Source organism: Chlamydomonas reinhardtii, chromosome 13 (genome assembly GCF_000002595.2).
Source record: "Chlamydomonas reinhardtii strain CC-503 cw92 mt+ chromosome 13, whole genome shotgun sequence".
NCBI lineage: Eukaryota > Viridiplantae > Chlorophyta > Chlorophyceae > Chlamydomonadales > Chlamydomonadaceae > Chlamydomonas > Chlamydomonas reinhardtii.
In genome coordinates, this window is record NC_057016.1 from 1,360,905 (window position 1) to 1,382,853 (window position 21,949).

Consider the following 21,949-nt stretch of genomic DNA (forward strand, 5'->3'; position numbering starts at 1 on the left):
GGAGCGAGAAGTGCCTTCGCACGTCCATGGACAATTGACTCATCAGCTCATCAAGCTGCTCCGTGAGCGCTACGCCAAGCATGTGTTCATCATCGATGAATACAAGACCTCCAAGGTGGGTGGGTTGAGTGGGATTGCAATTGCTGGTGGGTGGGTGGGCCGCTGGGTTTATGCCTGGCTTTAGCGGAAGCCCTTGTGTGGCCCCCCTCCCTCCCACCCTCCCGACCATGCAGACCTGCTACAACTGCGGGTGTCAGGAGATGGCCATCAAGCGGCTTGGGGGGCTGAAGGAGGGGCAGCGGCCCTGGTCGGTCAAAGTCTGCAACGACTGCTTGACGACCTGGGTGAGGACCGTGCATGTGCGGGGACGGCTGGGCACTGGGGACGGATTGATTGACAGGTTGACGGTTGGGACAGCTCATGTGCGCTCTCTTCTTCCTCCATGTTCCCCATCCCCAGAACCGCGACGTCTCCGCCGCCAACGTGATCCGTGTGCTCCTCCTGCTGAAGCTGATGGGCTTCAAGCGGCCGACCAAGCTGCAGTGGCCGCCATGGCCGCCGGCGGCGGCGGGGCCGGGCTGAGAGCCTGAACGGCGCTAGCAGGGCGTGGGGCTGAGGGTGCACGTGTCGATTGGCGGCGAGTGACGTGACTAGTTTGTTAGCTGCGGGTTAGCACGGACTGTGCACCCCACCCAACCGGCCACGTCCGGATTTGCGGCAATGCCAAAGGCCCCCAACATAGAGGCGTGTGCAATTTGCGTGTGCTTAGTAGGCGCCCGCGTCAAGGTGGCTGGGTTGATAACGACCCGGGAGGGGAGGGCTCAGCCCTTTTCCTGCCTCCCTAAGGCGTTGAGGCACAGCGGTGGGGCTCTGGCGGGTTGCGGCTTGGCTAGGCCTCACTGTGCGCGGAGTCACACGGACTTTGCCCGCGGGAGGGTTTGCAGCAAAGTCGGGGTTGGTGGAGTCATGTTGGGCCCTGATAGCATGTGATGGCTCGGCGTCTTTGGGTGCTGGGACTGTCCCCTCTGTAACATCCGCATTCCTAAGGCAGCCACCTCCTTGTTGCGCGTTGCATTTCTGAGACATATGTTTGTGTGGGAACTGGGAACACCGAACACGGCCGCGGCGATAGCCATGGAGAGCCGGGACAGGCTGGGACTCCCGGGATGCTGCCATTGACGCGTATGCCGGTCTTGCTGTGACAGCCCGCTGGCGAGGGCGCTGTATGCGAAAGCTTGTCGCATCGGAGTGAGTAGCATCGACACTTCCGGGGTACGAATGAGTAGCATCGACACTTCCGGGGCACGAATGTTGCTACAGACTTGCGCAGAGGGCAGGCCTGAGACCCGGTCCAGCAACGTGGCAACGAACACGTAGAGGAATGTGCGGGGAAGGGTTAGACGTCGGTCGTCGGATCTCCGGTAACGTGAGTACAAATGCTCCACAGTCCACACGACATGCATACACTTCCCCCACGTCAGTCCTTAGGTGCTTCAGGGACGCACTTGTATACGGTTTAACTCTGGTTACCGTACTACTCCCCACACCGCCTGCGTCCTGCCCCATCGCCGTTGCCCACACACGGAGCTTCCTCTCTTCCTTCATAGCACATGGACATATGGTACAGCAATGCCTCCGATCTTAATGCTCTAGTTTGCTCTCTGGATTTCATAGCGGCCGCTACACTTTGCGCGAATAGAGCGGTCCAAGTGGCATAGGCCCAAAGCTCCATGCCCAGTAGCCGTGCCAAGCCCCGCATGCGCCGCCGGCAAGCGGTGAATATCAGTACCAATAAGTTTACCATTCGTCCATTCGTTCGTTCATGTATGTAGACCAAGCAGACGCCCTGGGCACTGGCGATGCTATATCTGTTGACAGCCGTTGCGCCCACGAGGCGCGCGAGCTTGTCCACTTGTCCTTTCTCCCCGGCCTTGGCAGCGTCCTGACAATTCCGCGCGCAAACTACCAAGGCGAGGCCGCTGCGCACGGCCAAGCGCTTCACCCAGGGGAGACCTTCCCTGGCTTCGACGGCCTCTCACCACAACGCTGGTGCCTCCAAGCCTGTGCTGCCGTCATCGGGCCACCCGCATTCTACCCAATCAGGCGCTTGGCCAGCACCTTGACTTTGCGGTCAAACTCCCGACTGGTGATGCGGCTGGTCGGCGAGTGGAACGGGTTCAGCATAATCTGCGCGCAAGCAAGGAGCGTGCAGGCAAGACGGGGCACAGACAGGACAAGAGCGGGGCGCCACTAGTCAGCAGATGCATGCCGGGCACCCAGTGTGGGCATGGCCGTTGGAAAGCAGTGCTTTAAATGCTGCACTGGCGTGCCTGCAGGCACGCCGCACAGGTACATGCCCCAGTCTCCACTGCTGTCCCGGCCTACACACGCTGGTGGCACCTGAAGAGCCATTCACAAGGGCGCTAGCGGCATGCAATCGATTCCCGGGCTGGCCCGCAGTTCCACAGCAATCCGCCATTGGAAGTAAGAATCCCCCGCGGACCGTATCCCATTCCACGACCCGCTGGGTGCAGTCGCGGGTTTTACGCACCCGAATGTACAGCTCGTACACTTCCGTGAAGAAAGCCCTGATCGCGTCGTCGTTGCGGCCGTCGTGCAGCATGAGAAAGCGTGTGTTTCCCGGCGTGACAAATGCCGTCACGTTGAGGCCGTTGAAACGGTCCACAATCTGCATTGCAGGTATTGTCATGCGTCAGAAATTGTCAGCACATGCTTATGTGTGGTTGTTAAATGGATAGGATGTTGGCATTCATAGGGCTCGCCGCGCGCCAGCGGGTTTGCGCCACCGGTTTGCAGTGCACTACTGGTGGAAGGTGTGGATTAATAAAACGTGCTCAAGGGTGATGAAAGTGCTACAAATGTTCGTCTCCATGCCAACCCTGCTACTTATTGATGCCGTGAACTGTAGAGCGCTGCTAGCGGATGATGGGCCCTAGCACACACGCAGCCAAAGATGCCAGCACGCTGGCACTACTATGGTGCAATAGCCCCACCTTGAGGTGCGGCTCCTTACTGAGCCACATCTGCTCGTCAACGGCGTCAAGCGATGCGTGTAGCACGAACTGATGCAAGTATTGCGTTTGTTGCTGTGAGCACAGCGTGCGCAATCGACAGACAGTCAGCACAGGGCACGGGGAGAGACATGGGCAGGGCGAGGTTTTAGGGGACTGGTCCGTGGCCGTGCGACAGCCCCCTCGCCCAGGCCCCTCACCTCCTTCGGCCCCGTCAAGTCCACTTCATATATGGGGTGGTCCTCTTGCCCCACAATCACAAACGTGAGCGTGGAAGTGGCCATCGCGTCAACAGCTCCAGGTCGAAACACGAGCACTGTCGGGACTCAGCACCTTCCGGTTATATCTCATAGCTCTGGTACTTGATTGGTTATAGACGTCTTCACTGCTGAACTGGCGACTGATTCCCGCCCTCATGCAGCTGGTTTGCGACTCCATGCAACTCGCTCGCTTAAACTCGCAGCAATATGTTTTATCACGGCTGCCATTAAATTAACGCCTTCCTGAGCCGACGACGAGTGACAACACTGCTAGTTCAGCCCACTCGTTTAATCCAAGCGCTTTGTATTGTCCAATTGCATTTCCTAAATTGTGATAGCAAATCATACTTCACTCACAATTTGGAGATAAGCAGCTGAGGGACAAGGGAGAGAGCGCTGCGCGAGGGAGAGCGTTCTTGGCGGCCTCGCGGGGCCTCGCGGGTCCAGCGGCTCCAGGGAGATAGAAAATGATTATCCCAGTGCGGTGCTTCACTTGCGGGAAGGTGAGGACTGGCCAGGTTGAGATGCTGCGGCGGCTGGTTCAGCGCTGCCGTGGTGTGACGTTGTGCGTCGCCTCTGCTGCAGGTGATTGGGAACAAGTGGGACACCTACTTGGACTTGCTCCAAGCAGGCTACAGCGAACAGTGAGTGCAGCGGGGGAACGCTGGGCGACCGGGGGGCCAGGAGTGTGGGGCTCAGCGTGCTGCCGTTGCACCTGTCGTCGAAGTGTCGATGCCTTGCGGGCTGGGTCTGCCTCGGCATCTTTGTACCCCTCCAGCGAGCTGAAATGTACTATAGCTCAATAGCATGACGGTCAAGACTGTGGAGCGTGCTGACACGCCCCTTCGTCTGTTCTGCTGACTGCAGGGAGGCGTTGGACGGCCTTGGCCTGAGCCGGTACTGCTGTCGGCGCATGCTGATGACGCACGTGGACCTGATTGAGAAGCTGCTCAACTACAACACCCTGGAGCGCGCAGCTCAGGCCCAGGGCGCGCAGCGTACCGGACAGTGAGCTCTAGCACATGTGGAATTGGCGCGCCGGCGTGTCGCAGCCGCAGCACCTTCATGCGGCCACGCGCCAGTTATGGCGTTGCCGCCCCGGAACCCACCTGTTGGGCGGTGCTGTGCAGGGGCAATGGGCGTAGGTTTGGATGTGCATGCGCTGCTGTTATCAGAGAGGCTCCGCGTGTGCTTGGCAACGCAACTAGGACGCGCATCTATGTCACGTTCATCCCCAGCGGCATCGTCTTTGTTACGACTAAGAAATTGACCACGGCTGAGGGATTGACCACAGCATCATGTTAGCTGTTGGTATACGGTGCATGTGTACGTACGGATATGACGTACGTGCGGTGAAGCATTTGAGGCCTAGTCGTGGCATCCTCAGCGGTGTCTACTGGTCTCTGCTGTTTGATGGTTTTGCAGTGGTGTCTGAAGCAAATATGTGCGCGGTTCAGAGCGGGCCGCGCAGCGCGGTGGAGCCGATGCAGGTCTTGCCACACTGAGTACCCACGTCTGGGATAGCCTGCATCCGCTGGGATGCTTCAGGAAGTGGCAGATAATGGCAACCACGAACACCTTTTGCCAAAGGGTAAAAGGCGACAAATGACTGTCCACTAAGGACTTTCACACGCCTTAGCCTACTTATATAGTACTGTCGCAAGGCGTACCGATGTACATGTGCTGCATGAACTAGCCAGGCTCCTGTAAATCGCTGAAACGAAGGGCTGGATCGATGGTCAAGGGCTCCATCCGGGGACTAAAATCGCGCCGCCCTTCGCCCGCGTCTCCACGAAGCCAGTTCATTCGTCCTGCTGTAGACCCTTTACGCTACGCGACTATCGATAGAAGCTTGTCGACGACGTCGTAGTATTCTTGCGGTGAAGACCCAAACTGGGGTATGAAATGAAGAAATCCATAGCTTGCCTAGAAAGGTTGTGAGGACAACCTCGTTTTTACTAGATTTTCCGTGTGCGAGGTTGCCCGCTGAGCGGGCCTCGGGGCGAGCCGCAACAGCAGCAAGTGCAGCCCCAGTAATATAGCTTGAGGTGTGTCTGCTTGTAAGGGACCCTGGCAGCATGGCGTGGGGGACGACCGTTCAGGCAAGCCTGCTCGGATGGCCAGCGTTAACTCGGCGTCCACTGTGCGCTGCAGGACAAGCATGGGTAACCTGTGCTCTTGTGTGGGCGAGGGTCAAACCAACGCTGCAGCGGCGTCAGCGCAAAATGGACAGGCTGCGCCTGCGAAGCAGGCTGCGCCGAAGAAGGAGCCCGGCCCTATGGACATCATAGAGCAGGCCCTAGCAGAGGCGCAGCGCGAACTGGATAAGAACAAGGGGCATGACTTTAACGACAAGTATAAAGTCAGCAAGCTGGTGGGCCACGGCGCGTTTGCCAAGGTAAGGTTGCGGGGGGCATTGAAGGGCTTGCTTGTCACACCAGCGCACCACGCTGATGCCGGGTGTGTATGGATATGTTGGTTACAGGTGATGATTTGCTCTCATAAAGACACGCACGAGAAGTTTGCGGTCAAGACGGTGCAAAAGAACCAGGAGGACCCGGGCAAGCAGCGAGAAGGTACGTGGACCACGGGCGGGGCGTTTTGATTCCGGTTGCAGAGCGCTGACCACGGCAATTCGGGTACGGCCTGTGCAGGCATTCTCAAGGAAATCGCCATCATGCGCATGCTCTGCGACCATCCGAACACCATCAAGCTCTATGAGGTGTTTGAGGACAAAGAGAGCTACCATCTCATCCTGGAGCTGTGCAGTGGCGGCGAGCTGTTCGACCAGATTATCGCCAAGGTGGGGGGGAGGCTCGGGGTACATGCGGCCAGTGGGAAGATGGTTTGACACGTCCAGCCGAAGGACGTGTGTTCGGGTTGCTGGGGTGGGGTATGAGTGTGCAGCTGAAGATGCTAAGAAGCGCCAACAACGGCAAGGGCAGGGGGGGTGCATTTGAGTGACACAGTTGCTCAGCGGTTTGCCATGACGGATGCAGGGGCACTTCAGCGAAAAGGACGCTTCGGAGAAGATGCACTGTCTGCTGGACTTCATTGCGTACGCGCACTCCAAGAACATCATCCACAGAGACCTGAAGCCGGAGAATATTTTGCTCTCAGACAAAACGCAGCACGCAATCCTGAAGGTCATCGACTTCGGCACTAGTGACTTCTGCCTGGACGGGCAGCGGCTCAGTCAAAAGTTCGGGACGCCATACTACGTGGCGCCAGAGGTGCGTGCGCAAGAGAGCGTGGAAAGTTGAGCGTATGGGCGGTGACTAGCCATGATTGCACTATGCGCATGCATTGGGTATGTAAGTGCATGCGGGCACAGGAGCAAAGCGCATGATGGTGCCAGGTGACGGCAGCACATGCAGGTATTGAAGCCCATGCCCATTGGATTGCGTTACGTGTACAGGTGCTCAAGAAGGACTACGACAAGTCCGCGGACATCTGGAGCGCCGGAGTAATCATGTTCATCCTCTTGTGCGGCTACCCGCCGTTCGGTGGCAAGACAGACGCAAAAATTCTGCAGCGTGTGCAAGCAGGTTGGTTAAGGCGCCTGCAGGGCAACGTTCAGGACTACACGTTGGGCTGCTGTAGCCAAGTTAGGAGGAGGCGGTTGCAGATTGGTTGCAGGCTTGGGTGCTTGCGTTGACAATGCCATGTGGGTGCGTGTCCGTAGCAGCTAGTGTGCACGCTCCAGCTAGCAATTGCTATACCAAAACTAAAACAGACGGTACGCATACTGGCACTCTGCAGGGCAATACTCGTTTGACGGCAAGGAGTGGGAGGTGGTGACAGAGGCGGCGAAGGACATGATTGCGCACATGCTGGTGATGGACATCGCGAAGCGCGCGACTGCGAAGCAGCTCCTGCAGCACCGCTGGTTCCAGGTGGCCGCCACAGCGCCGGCCGCGGCGCTGGGCGCGCACATGGTCAAGCGCCTGCGCGCATTCGCCGGCATGAGCCGCATGAAGCGTCTGGCGCTCGTGGTGCTCGCGCGGACGCTTACGGACAACGACGTTAAGCGCCTGCGGGTGCGTGGGTCGCTGGAGACTTAGCGCTGGGGACAGGGTGGTGGATTGCGGGATGGAACAGTCAGCGGGGGGCGCAGGGGCGTGTGGCGCTGCAACGCGGATGCGCGTGTGACAGGCAATCCTGCAATGCCACCAGTTCGGTCTGTGGCATCGTAAACGGTTGGATGATACCCGTACAATTGCGGGGTCAAGAGCTGGCAATGCGCAGGCTGAGCGTGGGGTGCGGCCTTGGGGCGGCCCCATGGCTTGCTGTCTTCGCCCGCTTTTCGCCCACTCAAATCGAGCGCACATGTTCTCACGGTCGCGCAACTCCTCCTTAACACAAACAGGAGCTGTTTGTGGCGATGGACACCAACAACGATGGTCGCATCGACAGCAACGACCTGCACAAGGCGCTGGAGAAGGTGGGCGCCGCCATCGACGAGAGCGAGATGCAGGACCTGTTCCACGCTTCGGACATCGACGGCAGCGGCCAGATCGATTACGAGGAGTTCATTGCGGCCATGCTCGATTCGAACCGCGTGGCGCGCCGCAAGGAGGCGGTGCGCAAGTCGTTTGAGGAGCTCGACAAGGTACGGACGAGCAGCACAGGAGAAGTGTGTGGATGTTGGGAGGGACTTGGATGGGCGTGACTGGATGAGCGCTTGGGCGCGCTCCTGGTCCCCGGAGGGAAGCACGTTGGCGGGTTCGGTGTGTAAGCGACAAGCTTGTCGTATGCGGCCTGTTTAACACGTCGCGGGGTGCACCTGCGATCCGACTGTCCAGTCTGTGTAGGTTTGCATCCTAACATGGTCTGAGTGTTCCTCATTGCACAACTGTAGGACGGCGACGGCTTCATCACGGCGGAGGACCTGGTGAAGGTGATGCCGCGCGGCTCATCCATTGAGCTTGCGCGCGAGATGGTGAATGAGGTGGACAAGAACAACGACGGCCGCGTGGACTACGCGGAGGTGGGTGCAGGGCTGGCACGGGGCTGCATGGGTCCGGCGGAATGGGTGGTGCAGTTCAGGCGGCCAGCATGTAACAGAGGTCAGCTTCAGCGGTCAGTGGTTCAACAGCGCCACCCATCCTGGGTGTCCATTGGGGAATGCAGACGCCATAGTAGCGACAGGGCCGGCAAGTGTACTGCCATCACTGTCAACATCCCTTTGCTGCAGCTTTACTTACCCCCGGTGCAAAATTGTTTGCTTTGTGCAGTTTGAGAAGATGATGCAATCATGAGGAGCTCAAGCTTGGAGGATGGCGCAGCAGCCGGAGCTGGAGACAGCAAGGGGCCCCGGATACGGTCGCAGTTTTCTTGTTGGTTTTCGTGGGCGGCTGAAATCACCGGGCATGATATTGTCAGAAGGGCCATCTGCTGTAACGTTGCAGAGAGAGGCGCGAGAGCGCTGTCAGTGGACCGACCGAGGGACGCAAAGTACTACAATGGGGCCATGAGCCGAGCAAGGGCATCCCAGCATGCCAGTGCAATCTTTGTGGCTCTAGATGAAGCGCATACTGAGTATAAGCAAATCGGATGATGACCGTGGGCGTTTGTGGGATGGGGTGTTGGGTTGCAGAGCCTGGTTGCGCTGGCACGTCTTTATGGCCCGCTGACCACATGCTTGGTGAGCACTTGAGGCACGTGCTTACCTATTCCGCTGGGCGGTGCTTCCTATATGTGCGGATGTGCGCGCGCTTTTGGTGGAACATTCACATCCCTAGTTAGGCGGGGGCATTTGTAATACCGCGAGCTGCCGTGTCCGCAACTCCGCACGGCTGAGGATGCGGCTTAATTGTTTATGAAGTCATGTTCTCGCTCTGCGGTTAACGGTTAGTGTACCGTATGTAAGCTGAAACTGTGTCGGAGCTATAGGTGACAATAGGACGGCCCTTTGCCGGCGGCTGACCATGATGGCTCATCACAAGGGGAATGTTCGATATCTGGCATGTGCTGTAGTGCTCTGCAAGTTTTGGTAGATTGGTAAAAGCGAAACAAGTCCTTCGTTGCTGGACCGTGATGGGGTTCCGTGAAGGATACACCGCTGAGTACACCCTGTAATTGCGCCCCTGTCATGGTCTGACATAGTAAAGACGTGCTGTCCTTGGCCTTGGCGTGCACGGGCTCTCTAGTCGCTTGGACGACACAAGGGGTGAAGGGGGCGCGAGGCAATTGGCTCCTGTCACTGTAAGGCGCCGTGCTTGAATAGGAGAAATGGCCACATATCGTGGGGGACCGGTCCTGCCCAAGTGGGGCCGCAAGGGCAAGGACGCGCCGCGAGGCAGGAAGTGGGGCCGCAAGGGCAAGGACGCGCCGCGAGGCTGGAGCGGCGTGCCCGGTGTACTCCGATGGGCTCAACGTTTTCCAAGACCCCCAGCAATTCGAGCGAAGTATGCCGGATATATGCCCAAAGTGTAGAAGCCGACACCATCAAGTTACATAGTTACAGGGCGACTTGAGCCCTGTTTGCAACATTCTAGAGGAATGGGGCAACACGGCCTATTCGTCGCCGCTGCCGCAGCGGCATTGCTCCTGATCAGCTCTGTTGTCCACGTAGAGGCTGACAATCTTGTGGTGCGTCGCGAGAGCGGAAGGACAGAGTGTCTTCGGTGGGGGCATGCGATCGAACTCGTCCTCTCGTTTTGCGCAGGTTACCTGCGGTAGTACCATCAAGCTACAGCATGTGGCAACAAAGGCGCGCCTGCATTCCCACCAAGTAGCCTACTCTCGCGGCTCGCAGCAGGTAGGGGAATGCATGCGTGTCGCTGTGCCGACAGTCCATTGGCGCCCATCGCTATGCCAGGTCATCTGTCGTGTGAGATAATACTGACTTGAACTGGCTTCGCTCCTGTGCAGCAATCGGTGACTGGCTTCCCCGACGGGGACGACGGAAACTCCCTGTGGTTGGTCCAGGGGCCGGCGGTGAGTTGGGCTGTGGCTTGGTTCTGGGGCAGTGGCCGGAGATTTGAGTGGCGGAGGGGTTCGGGGAGGCCAGGCATGACATGGCGCTACTAGAGTGCGTCGAAGCCACGGCAGAGGTAGCCAGGCTGCGGCAGCGCTGGTGGAACAGTGGGGTCAAGTGCATGACCGCGTGTACATGCCCGGAGCATGTTGACATGGCGTTTATCCTTGCCTGTGCTCATTTGCAGTCCGAGCCCTGCGTGCCGGGCGCTCCGCTGCGGAAGGGCTCCAAGCTGCGCATGCTACACGTCTCCACCCGCAAGTGGCTGCACAGCCACCTGTATCAGTCGCCGCTGTCCAACAACCAGGAGGTGAGAGCTGCGGAGAGCTGTGGGTCATGTAGGTTGCCGACACGGTGGTGATGATCTGGGTTGATTCGCTACTGGGTTTGAAATGCCCGCTGGCGTGCTGGTGTGTTGCGGAAGTGCCCGTATCCGTACCGGCGCTAAAGCAAAGGACGTGGATGGTGGGGGCAGCGGTAACAGCAAGGCGCAGCATCAGCGAGGCAACTGGTGGTCCATCAACAGTAGCGGGTTGCTGTAATGGACGCTCTACACCCCAGGGTGAATCACGGCCTGCAACTTAGGGTTTTACGGTACATGGCAGCGCATGAGATCGGGAGGGAGGGACCACTTTCCCCATTACCCGCGGGCGCCGCCGCGGAGGCCGCGGAGGCGCATATACCACACAGTCGCGTTCGACAAAGTTGTGCTTCTGTGCTTCAAAGTTGTGCGTCGTGTTCAATGCTCTGATGCTATGCAGGTCAGCGCCTTTGGCACAGACACGCAGACGGACGGCGGTGACAACTGGGTTCTGGAGTGGGAGGGCAAGGGGAAGCTGTGGAAGCAGAACACCAAGGTATGTGGCAAAGGCGCGCGGGCCTCTCATCGCCAACCAGGCTGTCGGTGTTCGTGTGTTTTGTGTGTGTCTGACACATACCGTACACGTTACTGCCGCCGTCGCCACGCAGGTCCGCTTCAAGCACGTGGACACCAACGCCTACTTGTACTCGCACGACGCCAAGTACGGCAACCCCATCGCCGGCCAGGTGCGCTTCGTCATGTGCGTTCAGAGCAGATCAGCATGGACGAGGGCACTTATCGGTGTGAACTCAACGCAACTGAGCACCGCGCACTTGCGCGTACCGGGTCCCACATGGGTTTCTTGTGCGCGGGGCGTCTACGGGTGCCTGTCCTGGCTAGTCAGCAACACCACCATCACCTTAACATCCGTTTAGCAGGTTGGTGACACTACTGCGACGCGCTCTGAGCTTGCTCTGCCCCCATGTCCACTGCCAACCGCTTTCACCTTGTAGTTCGAGGTGTGCGCGATGGCGAGCAAGAACAAGAACGCCGAGTGGGTGGCGGCGGAGGGCGTATACCTGCCCCAGCCCAAGAAGGAGGGCGACGCGGACGACGACAAGGAGGAGCTGTGAGCAGCTGCATCTGCGTGGGCTCAGACGGAGTGCAATGTAGCGGCTGTGACCTGTGGCTCTTTGGCGGCCGCGCTGCAGCACGATGTGCGTGCATGTGTATGCACGCAGCTGCGGCAGAAAGAGCGCTGCGGCGGCTGGGCGTAGCTGGCTGTGGATGCTGACATCGCAGGATGCTGAGAGGGGTGTGCAAGTGGCCCACGCGATGGGCGCTGCTGGTAGCTGCGCGGGGGCAGGGCATGGACGTGAGCTCACACGTGAGCTTGGCGTCCGGCTCGGCAAGGTGGATTGCGATGGACGTAAGCTGAATGCTGGGTGGCGGACCACTCACGGCTCGGATTGGAGGGGAGTGGTCTAGCAGGAGGAGATACCGTGGGGCGAGCGATTGAATCCAGCATACGTCAGCTGTAGGTCGTTAGTCCCGCTTTTGATGTAAGTGTCGTGACATTCTGTCAGCATGGGCAGAACATTTGCTGGAGGTCAGAGCTTGCAGCGTCACGCAGCGGTTGCCAGAGTGGGAAAGGGCGTGGGGAAATCCTGACACAGTGGACAAGAAAGGTGGCTCTCCCTGTAGCAGGAAACAGCCGTTAAAGGACTAGTTGATGAAGCCGGGGCTGGACGTGATGTACACACGGTGAGGGTGATGTACACACGGTGGTGGTCATCCGCCCACACTGCCTCCAGGGACACAAGGGGAAAGTGGGCTGCGTCCACACCACGTTGGTGCATGTTTGAGGCCGAAGGTTTCAAAACTACCCGCACCTCCCGTACATAGCCGGGGTCAGCTTGTGTATGTACCGCCCGCCGAGTGTCCAGCCGCGTCCCGATCTCAAGCACGAGCACATTAGCACAGCCGGCACAGGACGCAGTTGAAGAGGCTGCCAGAAGTGTCCACCAGTTCTCTGCCTGACCGCCTGAGTAACCTCGGGGGTACATCATGATGCCAAAGGATTACAACTAGAGACTACCAAGCATCGCAGGCCGAGCGCTGTACCGTAATACCAGTACGTGCGTGCAGCACACAACTCACGCCCTTTCGCTTGGGCGGCCGGGTATGGGGAACCTGCTTGCTAAGCCCACCCCACAAAAAAATAGAGGGCACCCTAAAATATCCCATTATGAATTAGACGCATCCGCGCTCCGCGTCGCAAACCCCTTGAATCCCCCGGGCCTAGGACCCGCACAACACCCACTACATTCCACTATATGACATGCAAGTACGGTATAAGCTTTAATCATAGCTACGGCACCCTCACCAGCAAACTGTCAGCGACAGACTAGCTTCCTTTCGCGGGGTTGCTTCACGATCACCCCTCGCGAACAGCCACGATGTTCGGACCCAGGCCACGGTTCAATGGGCCTGCAGTTAAATGCCCTGCGCTAGTAATCTCTGTTCCGCTCCACTCCACTCCAGGTCGTGCATGCGTCAAACCACCACCACAATCGCACACTTCAACTCTGCACAGCTCTCCTCAAAGCGCGCCATCGGTATCCTCCTCCTCCTCCTCCTCCACCCCCTCCGCCACGCCCGCGGCCGGCACACCCACCGCCTGCGAGTTGCTAGAGTTCGCAGACACCAGCCCCGCCAGCCGCGCCGCCGCCGGCGCCACAATCAGCGCCCCGCCGCCGGGCGCCGGCGGCAGCTGCAGGAAGTCTCGCAGCGGGCGCGGCCTCATCATGTCCAGGCGGTACATCCGTACGGCGCCCAGTACCTGCTCCGGCAGCTCCTCCGGGGAGTTGCCCTGGATGACAAAGGCGTTCTCGAAGATGACGCTCTGCAGCCTGCGCAATCGCGAGAGCGCAGCGACACAGGGAAACAAAAGGACGCGGGCAAACAGTTAAGCAGCGGGTTGTGTGGTAAGGTACGGCAATGGTAGCATCGCGAGGTGCGATGGTGGTAGAGTTTAGGAAGGTTCTGGTGTGGTGCGTTGTCAGGGGAGGCCCTGTGGTAGCCGGCGTGCGTCCCTTATGGTGTGGCAGTGCCCGGCCGCACCACGCACCTGTTGAAGTAGGCGCTGAAGGCCTTGCGTGCGAGGAACTGGTAGGAGTGGATGTCGATGTCGACCTACGTGCGAAGGTGTGGGGGGTGGGGGTGCCAGGCATATCCAGTGAGACGACGGCGGGGATGTACAGGCACAGCGTTGCATGTTTGGGCGCCGGGCCAGGCAGCGTGTGAATGTGTGTGTGTGTGTGTGTGTGTGTGTGCGTGCGTGTGTGTGTATGTGTGTGTGTGTGTGTGTGTGAATGTGTGTGTGTGTGTGTGTGTGTGTGTGTGTGTGTGTATGCGCGTGTGTGCGTGTGTGTGCCGCAAGTTTTTATTTTGAGCCGCCTCGCCTTGCATACACGCCAGGCGCCTCTCACGCATCGCAAGCAAGCTGGTCACCACACCCTCCACGCAGCGCAGGTTTTGCTGCTGCACAACCAACCCAACCCGATCCGACCCAACCCAACCCCACTCGACCGTGGCAAGGCACGGCACGGCACGACTCGAGTCACTCGCTAGGGGCACGCCCACCTCCAGGTAGCCGGGCCCGGAGTAAAAGTAGTGCTGGGGGCGCGTGAGGATGGGCTTGTCGTTGTAGGTGGCCAGCAGCTTGTGCTCGGCGGGGCTGAGTGGCCCCTTGGCCGCCCACTCGTCCACGTTGACCACACGCGGAATCAGCTTCAGCCTGCCAGCAGAAACATCGTGGACACGGGTGCAGTGGGGATGGCGAGTCGCCGGATGGAGAAGTGTGTGTGTGTGTGTGTGTGTGTGTGTGTGTGTGTGTGTGTGTGTGTGTGTGTGTGTGTGTGTGTGTGTGTGTCTGGCAACATGCGTGGTGGCCCAGCATGCGCCACCCTGCCGGCTCAGCATCCCTCCCCTAGTCGCCTCCCCTCCTTCCTTTTCTCCCCACTAGGACTCGCTTAACTTCGTCATGGAAACGACTGCGCCCTCCTGCCCGATGACCGCGCTGACGTGTACGCGCCCCACAACAAACACCGCACCGCAAATCACGTGGACCCCGCATAGGTGCTCCGTGCGTGCTCGCGGACATGCCAGCACCTGCCAGCTGTCAGCCTGCCGATAACTCCTTGCAATCGTCTCCGCCAACGTGCCCTCGGCCTCTCGCCCGCCCGCTGATTCCCCATCCCAGCAGCCTGCCAGCCCACCTGTCGCGCGTGGGGCTTCCGTCCGCCTCTCGGCCGTTGGTCACGAAGCGCCGCAGAAGCCCAAGGGCCGTCTGGTTTTCAAAGGTCGCGGGATTGAACCCCGGCGGCAGCGCGAAGTAGTATACCAGGCTTTGGCTGGGGCCGTCGTTGCCGCCGAAGAGCGTGGCCTGTTTGCAAAGGTAGGGTGCACATGTTGCAAATGTGCGCGTGCGGGGTCCACGAGTACCAAACCTCACGTGCGCGGACTGCAGTGCGCGGGGGCACATGCGCGGGCCCTTTGGGTGCACGTTAAGGAGGGACGTGGGCCTGTGTGTGCGCGTGGGGGCGCAACGCTCCAGTGCAGAGCTCTTTCCTGGTTAAGGGGCGAAGGGCTGGGCCCCTGCACCCGCTACACCGGCTCGCAGTCGCCCCGCTCAGAATCTGCCTCCTGCTTGCTGCTTGCTTAGCGCTACCCTGAATCCCGAGTCCTGACCATACCTCTCTCACCCTTCTCCCCCGCAATACACGCCCCTCGTCACCAACATCCCAGCACTCCGCGCGCGCGCCCCTTATCCTGTAAAACCCAAACACACACACGCACACGCACCGGGTAGAGCGGCAGCATGATGGTGATGATGAGGAGCGGCGGCAGGTGCGGGTCCACTTGCGGCGCCGTCACACTGGCAGCCCCAGCACCTGCCCCTGTCCCTGCTCCTGCTCCTGCCCCTGTCCCTGCCCCCGCACTGCCACTGCCGCTGCCGCCGGCGCCGCCACTCGCCATGCGGTGTAGCGAGGCCATGTTGACCAACTTGGCCACGTGCGTGAGCTTGGTGTCGCCGCTGACCACATCAGCCGCGAGCAGTCGGTAGATGGAGCCCCTGCACGTGTCACGCGTCGTACGTGTTACATGTGTCATGCGTGGATGCCCGTGGAAGGAGCGGTCAGAGCGCGCAGGGCATCAAGATACGATGGACGGGCGCAGGAGTGGCTAAGTCGTGTCCGCTGTAATTGTTACTGTAGCGGTGTGCGCGCCGACGCTGGATCGACAGTGCATGATGTTTGTTCGTCATTGATGATGGTCAGCAGTGTGGCAGGCGGCGGTGGCCGCATGGGAGTGGAGCAGCAAGCAATGCGCCAGCACGCGAGCGGCAGCACACCGGCTCCTGCAACGCCACAGGCGCAACCTGGACCCACGCGCTGACCGCACGCCACGCTCACACAGACAGCACAACTGCGCCACCGCGCTGCACCACCACCGCACGCCCCACCTTGCCGGGATCTTGACCTTGCTTTTCATGTAGTCCTGCCCGCGCACCATGAATGGCCGGCCCGAGCTGCTGGGGCTGGCGAGTCCGTCCGCGCCGCCTCCGTCCGCCGCCGACATGCACAGCGGCCGGCACTCGGCGCACTCGTCCCAGGCCTCCCTCACATCTAGCACCGATTCAGACATGTCGCGGCGCTGCGAGAGGCGGCGGCAGCAGAGGAGGAGAAAGAGGAGGAGAGGGACAAGGAGGAGGAGAGAAGGAGAAAAGATTGGAGCAGGACCAGGTGAGTAAAAGGCTGTAAGGGCCGCCAAAGTGGCCATGACGCTAGAGCGGTAACACGGGCCGCCCGCAGACAACATACCTGAACAAGCCCTGGCACGGATATGCATTATGGTGCTGCCCCGGAGTTCGTGTGGCAAGCGTAGCCCGACGTTGCACACTGCACCCCCCCCCCCCCCGGAATGGGGCTTATTGTCGCGTGCCACTCCGTTGTCAAGCATCGGCCACGCTCTCCTCCTCGCTCTATTGCATTGGGTTTGGTTTAGTTTGGGCTGGTATCCAAAACCCCCCCCCCCCCCCCCACACACACACACACACACACGCGCGCGCCCTGTGCCAGCCCTGCCCCTACAAGCCCCTCCGCCCATCCCTCCCGCAGGCAGGGTACGCATGGATGCCGCTCTCACCCGCATGGAGCTACCAGGCTCCAACTTCCCCACCAGCCGCCGTGAGCGGCCGGCCCCGCCTCCCCTGCCGCTGCCCATCGGCGCGGCTCCACTCGTCGCGTGCGACAGCGACGCCGGCCCCGCCGTCGACGCTGCACCGGCAACCCCGCCGACACCGGTCGCCGCGCCGGCCACGGCTGAGGACCCCGCTTGCGTGCCTGACCCAGTGCCTGGTAGCGTGGGCATACGGATGCTTTCGAGAATGCTGAGGCAGCCCGCGAGCCGTGACATGGGGCCGCCCGCCGCCGCCGCGTGGAGGGGCTCCTCGGATGTTTCGCTTGTGCCAGCCAGCGCGTAGCTGGAGGGGTCGTCGTACGTGGCTCCGCCCGCCATCGCGTCGGTTTCCACCCCGGCTTTTCCCGGCGAGCTGTAACCCAACGCGGCCGGCGCACCGGATGCGGCGGCGAAGGCGGATTTGAGCGTGGGCGTGGTCGGTTCCGCTTGTTGTGCGTGTGCATGGCCAATCCCCGCACCCAAGTGCACGGCTGCGTCCACTCCGTGAGAAAAGTTGAAGTTCAGTTGGTGGGCGCCTGGCTCAGCACCGTTCGCGCGAGGCGTTCCCATGTGCCCCAAAGTCTGCACAGGAGAGGGCGATGCAGCGGGGTGTCAACCAGGCGATACTTGTCATACTTCATTGGCACACCGTCCTGAGGGCCGCGTCACACGTCACTGCGCGGGCTGCTGTTGCCTCATGCACTTTACCTGCTCGCAGCTAATTGACTGGCGTGGCGTGCCATGGATGCTGCTGATGGGACTTGTTGAGGCTGTGTGAGGAGCGGCAGGGAGGGCAACCGACAAATTTCAGCCGAAAGGACGGGTGCGGTGCGCCCAGGCCCAACTCCAACCCAAATAAGAAGCCGTACCTTCTCCCACTGAGAACTGCTCCGCGCAGTCGAAGTACTCTGCAGGTTGCGTGTGAGGGAGCCCGGGTTGCACCGAGTGTCAGTCGAGCGAGGGGCACACGCGGCCTTGGTGCAAACCGACTGTCAGCCCCTAGACTAGAAGTACCTGAGGCTGTGAAGCTGTTGCAAGATAGAGGTGACCTCAGGCCATCGCTGTGTTTGGCCTTCGCCGAGTCCGCGCATCCGTTTCCAGCAGCAGGTGCTTTCAATTGGCCGGCCGACTGGCGCTTTCGCCGTGGTTGGCCACCAAAACAGCAACAATTTGGCATCGCCTTGACGCAAACAGAAGCTGTGTGCGGCTGACTGGAATAATAACCCTCTATTGGTGGAAATGGGGCTGGCGAACAGAACCAGTGCTATGTATCCTATGCTCGCTTCTCTATGGTCGCTTCCTCAAAGTAGGATGTGTTTCTGGAGTGGTCACCTGGCGTAAATTCGTCGTGTTTGGAAAAGTCCGTCGCACTGGCGTCAACGCTGATTCCGCCGAATGAGGACAACCCTTGCTTGGGGAGTATGTTTAATATTTGGGTAAGCATTTACTAGCGTGCCCCGAGTCAGAGCCCTTCGACCGAGCGTTGTCGATCTGGCGCAATGCGGTACCCACGCCCTCGCACACGCCACGCACCTTGACCACCCCACCACTTCACTACCCAAAAGCTGAAATCCTGCAACGCGGGACCGTCCAGTTTAAGCAAGGACCAAAATCGCCCACCCGGCGGTGCCTCGCGCCAATCCGCCTGAGCCCCCCGACGAGTGTTTGAATTCCACAGAATACTGTAGCTCCTCTCCTGCCCAGTGCCCACGTGTGCGCCGCCGCTCCTCTCACCGCCTCGGCCACCACCTGAAGGTTCTACGCGCCCTAGCACACAAAGGGACAAAAAGCCGCTGCCATCCAACGTGGCCTCAACCCACCAGCTTTCAGCGTTCTTTCGCAGCACGCATGAGAAACGCCTGCGCGATGCAGACGCACCCGCATGCACTGGTCCGTTTGAGCAATTTCACAGCGCACAACCAGTCAGTCAGCCAGCCAGGCATACATGCGCATGGTGCCCTGCCGTACACCCGACACTGTCAAACCCAGACGCACTTCCGCGCTACCCTTCCATTATTGACGTCGGGGTGAGCCCGCTCAGCACATCCCAACCCCCATACGACACGCGTTTACTGACACGTCGGCTGGTTAGCTACCCCGAGCGGCTGGTCTCACCGAACCGTGGAGAACATAGACATCTGCGGGGTGGTCATGCTGCATGGCAGTAGCCGCTGCGCGTCCGTGCGGGCTGAGAACACCTTCACCTGCGGCAAGGCAGCGGCACAGCGGCGGCAGCACAGGGACAGAGGTCACTGCGTCGGTGACTTGCGGCCATGCTGCCTGGGCCTTTGCTGCTGCCGTGTCTGCAGCCACGTCCAACTCAGCCCACAGTGGCAACGTGCATAACTGCAGCTGCTGCGCACACTGCCAAACTACGCGTTGCCTGCCACCGCCCCCACGCAGGCCGAATCCCATGCAGCAGCTATTTTCCCTCGACCACTGCGGCGAGCACACAGCGCCAGCGCGCCACAAAGCTGGCCACCAGGCTAGTGCCACATACCCATCGAATACTGTGTGTCCGGATAGCACAAGGAGGGCACTGTGCAGGGAAGGAAACATGCAGGGAAGGAAGCACGTAGCAAGGAAATACGCAGGGGAGGGAACACGCACCTGTCGTATGTGTGTGTCGCGGCCGTTCTGGTGGTTGGCCAGCACGGCCAGCTGTAGGTAGAAGGCCTTGAGCGGCTCATGGGGCGCATCGTCTGCCGTGAGCGGAATGACCACCCACCCGGACGGCTCCTCCAGCTCCAGCACCCGCACCTCCTGGAGTGCAAGAGGGCAAGGGGCGGGTCGTTCAGGAAACGGCGAGCATGAGGAACGACTGGAAGCCATTGGTAGCCACATTGGGCTTCGGAATGGGTTGTTGATACGGTGGAGAAGGTGGCAAGGCTGCGGTGTGGCCGGTTTGAGTATAGGATGTGGTGCGGCTCGCCGGCCTGGCACCCACGCTTATTCATACCCCCACGCCCACGCCCACGCCTTCTCCCCATGCATTGAACGCACGCACGCGCGCCGGCAAGATGCCCCACATCCCTCGCCCGCTTGCGAGGAGACTACAGCTGTGGCTGCCGTCCTCACATCCTTGCGCGTTGAATACCAACACGACTTGCGCCGTGCCTTGCGGCCTGAAACGGTGTGCTTCTTAAGTTCGCCGCCCTAAATACCATCACGCGCCTGCCTCACGGCCTGCTAAGTGCGAATGCTCGGGTCCTGAGGTGTGGTTGTCGGATTTACTGCGCATGATGGCCGCGCTGGAGCATGCTGGATCTTCACGTCGCCACGCACACACCACACACACACACACACACACACACACACACACACACACACACACACACACACACACACACACACACGCACACGCACACGCACACACACGCGCACACACACACGTATACATATACACTGGGCGGGCTCCGTTTTGTTGCTTAGCACGCACATACACGCACATCCCTCAAGCTTCTGTGCACGAATGCTGTGGCCCTCGTTGCCCGTAGTCAGGCGCACCTAGAAGTTCTGGCAGACCCAGACGCCCCGCATACGTCCCATACAAGCCGCATTCCTTCCCCCATGCTGCGGCTTCCCCCCTCAGGCTCCCACCTTCAGGTCTTGATAGGTGTGACCCGCCCTCACAGACACCCGGCTGGGCGTGTAGCTCTCATCTAGCTTATAGTCCACGTACATCTGGAGCTCCTGCGACCGACGCGCCGGAAGCAGACAGGTAACTTCGGTGGCGGTGTGGCGCGTGGGCTTGTGACGCCGCGGTCATGTGCCCGTGTGGAGTAATCCATAACAGCGGCAGAGGCCGCGGCGGCCATAGCAGCAACTGCACCGTGCACATGTCATGCCGGTTTGACACGGCGTGAGCTTCTTTGCCACTCGCGCCCCGCTCTCCCTTGCTACCTGGCGTTATCCCTGACAAGCCTTGACCATGACAATGCGCCCACAAGCTCACCAGCAGCGGTACTTTCCGCTGGAACTGGACATTTATGAGGTGGGGCTGGAGGCCATCTGACCTGCACACACGCGAGTGCGAGCAAGCTCTGGCAGTGTCATACATCATTGTGGGTCAACATCAAGCACTAGGCTTACTGCCAGAAGGTTTCCGTGCTCCCGTCGCGTAGCATTTCGACTCCATTTCCGGCTTTTGCGCTGGTCACCGACCAAACAGCCAAGTGCCCAACTTCACGTTTTAAGCTGTTTGTATCAGAGCTGGAAAGAATGGACATTGTTGGCTATGGCCACTTGTTGCGCAAATTTCAGTGGACCCGGCTTTCAAATAAGATACAGCAATTCGAAAGTCACATGCAAGCTTTAAAGCGACACTCGTGAGCGGGAAAGGCAGGTATGCGCCAGGAGCTCCTCAGCTGTGTGACAGTCGGCGAAAGTTGGCACCTAGTGTTGGCGATAGGACATGCTCTTTGAAAGTCCCTTCGATGGCGTAAATATTGAAACAAAGCGCAAACGCCATGATAGCTGCCACAGAACCGCGCCGAACGCACGACACCCATTCTCCTGTCGTGCTGCAAGACTGCCCGACCGCCCATAACGTTTGGGCTGAGCCTCCGGAGCGCAGCGACTCATGGGGGCGGGCGAAGCCCCCCAGGAATACCCCTGTCCTTGGCGCACGCATCCAGCCAGCCAGTCAGTCAGCCAACCAGCCACGGCGGCAGACCGGGCGTTCCTACCTGGGAGGCCAATCAAACGTCCACACGCGCATACGTACCAGCGGCGTGCAGCAGTTGCCTGAGGCCCGCGACGCCGAGCGTAGGGCGAAGCGCGTTCAGGAGCACCAGCAGCATTCGCCTGAGGCCTGTAACGTCGTCAGGAAGATTATAAGGCGCAAATGTTGGAGGGAATGTGGAGGTAGGGGCGGAAGTCCAAGGGGAGGAGGCACTAGGGGCACTGCTGGGAGGCACGCCGACATACATGTCGTTACGGCGGGGAGGGGTTGGGACACACACTCTCAACCTTACTATACCAACACCAACCGTTTGCAACCGCCCTCAGCCCACCCTGGCCAAAACACGCCTAAATCAGTACTACTCCCCCCCCCAACCTCCCCACCAAGGTTACAGCACAAATATGCATTGGCAACTATCTACATACTGCAACGACCAACAACAGGGAT

The 21,949-nt window shown here is 60.0% G+C and overlaps 7 protein-coding genes across 7 annotated transcripts; 4 read left to right on the forward strand and 3 right to left on the reverse strand.

Moving 5' to 3' along the window:
* Window positions 1-49: 49 nt before the first annotated feature.
* Window positions 50-1,043, forward strand: CHLRE_13g571580v5 (uncharacterized protein). The gene is made up of 3 exons (XM_043069383.1): window positions 50-115; window positions 234-344; window positions 460-1,043. Exons 2-3 carry the CDS (start codon window positions 261-263, stop codon window positions 580-582), a joined length of 207 nt encoding a protein of 68 aa, XP_042917358.1. The 5' UTR covers window positions 50-115; window positions 234-260; the 3' UTR covers window positions 583-1,043.
* A 200-nt stretch (window positions 1,044-1,243) lies between these two features.
* Window positions 1,244-3,409, reverse strand: CHLRE_13g571600v5 (uncharacterized protein). Its single transcript, XM_001693683.2, has 4 exons — window positions 3,233-3,409; window positions 3,015-3,107; window positions 2,552-2,689; window positions 1,244-2,187 (listed from the first exon to the last, which is right to left on the reverse strand). Exons 1-4 carry the CDS (start codon window positions 3,314-3,316, stop codon window positions 2,092-2,094), a joined length of 411 nt encoding a protein of 136 aa, XP_001693735.1. The 5' UTR covers window positions 3,317-3,409; the 3' UTR covers window positions 1,244-2,091.
* Window positions 3,410-3,508: 99 nt separating this feature from the next.
* On the forward strand, window positions 3,509-5,014 carry CHLRE_13g571650v5 (uncharacterized protein). The gene is made up of 3 exons (XM_001693429.2): window positions 3,509-3,795; window positions 3,878-3,936; window positions 4,160-5,014. The coding sequence occupies exons 1-3, from the start codon at window positions 3,760-3,762 to the stop codon at window positions 4,302-4,304; spliced, it is 240 nt and encodes a 79-aa protein (XP_001693481.1). The 5' UTR covers window positions 3,509-3,759; the 3' UTR covers window positions 4,305-5,014.
* Window positions 5,015-5,099: 85 nt separating this feature from the next.
* CHLRE_13g571700v5 (uncharacterized protein) lies at window positions 5,100-9,517 on the forward strand. The gene is made up of 10 exons (XM_001693430.2): window positions 5,100-5,340; window positions 5,447-5,690; window positions 5,778-5,868; window positions 5,947-6,095; window positions 6,292-6,525; window positions 6,711-6,840; window positions 7,055-7,332; window positions 7,662-7,904; window positions 8,154-8,282; window positions 8,530-9,517. Exons 2-10 carry the CDS (start codon window positions 5,454-5,456, stop codon window positions 8,551-8,553), a joined length of 1,515 nt encoding a protein of 504 aa, XP_001693482.1. The 5' UTR covers window positions 5,100-5,340; window positions 5,447-5,453; the 3' UTR covers window positions 8,554-9,517.
* A 192-nt stretch (window positions 9,518-9,709) lies between these two features.
* On the forward strand, window positions 9,710-12,311 carry CHLRE_13g571750v5 (uncharacterized protein). The gene is made up of 7 exons (XM_001693431.2): window positions 9,710-9,886; window positions 9,963-10,055; window positions 10,169-10,234; window positions 10,462-10,584; window positions 11,036-11,131; window positions 11,244-11,321; window positions 11,589-12,311. Exons 1-7 carry the CDS (start codon window positions 9,797-9,799, stop codon window positions 11,706-11,708), a joined length of 666 nt encoding a protein of 221 aa, XP_001693483.1. The 5' UTR covers window positions 9,710-9,796; the 3' UTR covers window positions 11,709-12,311.
* Window positions 12,312-12,327: 16 nt separating this feature from the next.
* On the reverse strand, window positions 12,328-18,189 carry CHLRE_13g571800v5 (uncharacterized protein). Its single transcript, XM_043069384.1, has 10 exons — window positions 17,833-18,189; window positions 17,688-17,726; window positions 17,527-17,588; window positions 16,786-17,400; window positions 16,103-16,293; window positions 15,442-15,712; window positions 14,856-15,022; window positions 14,221-14,374; window positions 13,706-13,770; window positions 12,328-13,487 (listed from the first exon to the last, which is right to left on the reverse strand). Exons 1-10 carry the CDS (start codon window positions 17,993-17,995, stop codon window positions 13,178-13,180), a joined length of 2,037 nt encoding a protein of 678 aa, XP_042917359.1. The 5' UTR covers window positions 17,996-18,189; the 3' UTR covers window positions 12,328-13,177.
* Window positions 18,190-18,235: 46 nt separating this feature from the next.
* On the reverse strand, window positions 18,236-21,229 carry CHLRE_13g571850v5 (uncharacterized protein). Its single transcript, XM_001693684.2, has 5 exons — window positions 20,911-21,229; window positions 20,774-20,834; window positions 20,419-20,511; window positions 19,429-19,581; window positions 18,236-19,022 (listed from the first exon to the last, which is right to left on the reverse strand). Exons 1-5 carry the CDS (start codon window positions 20,943-20,945, stop codon window positions 18,930-18,932), a joined length of 435 nt encoding a protein of 144 aa, XP_001693736.2. The 5' UTR covers window positions 20,946-21,229; the 3' UTR covers window positions 18,236-18,929.
* Between the last annotated feature and the right edge of the window lie 720 nt (window positions 21,230-21,949).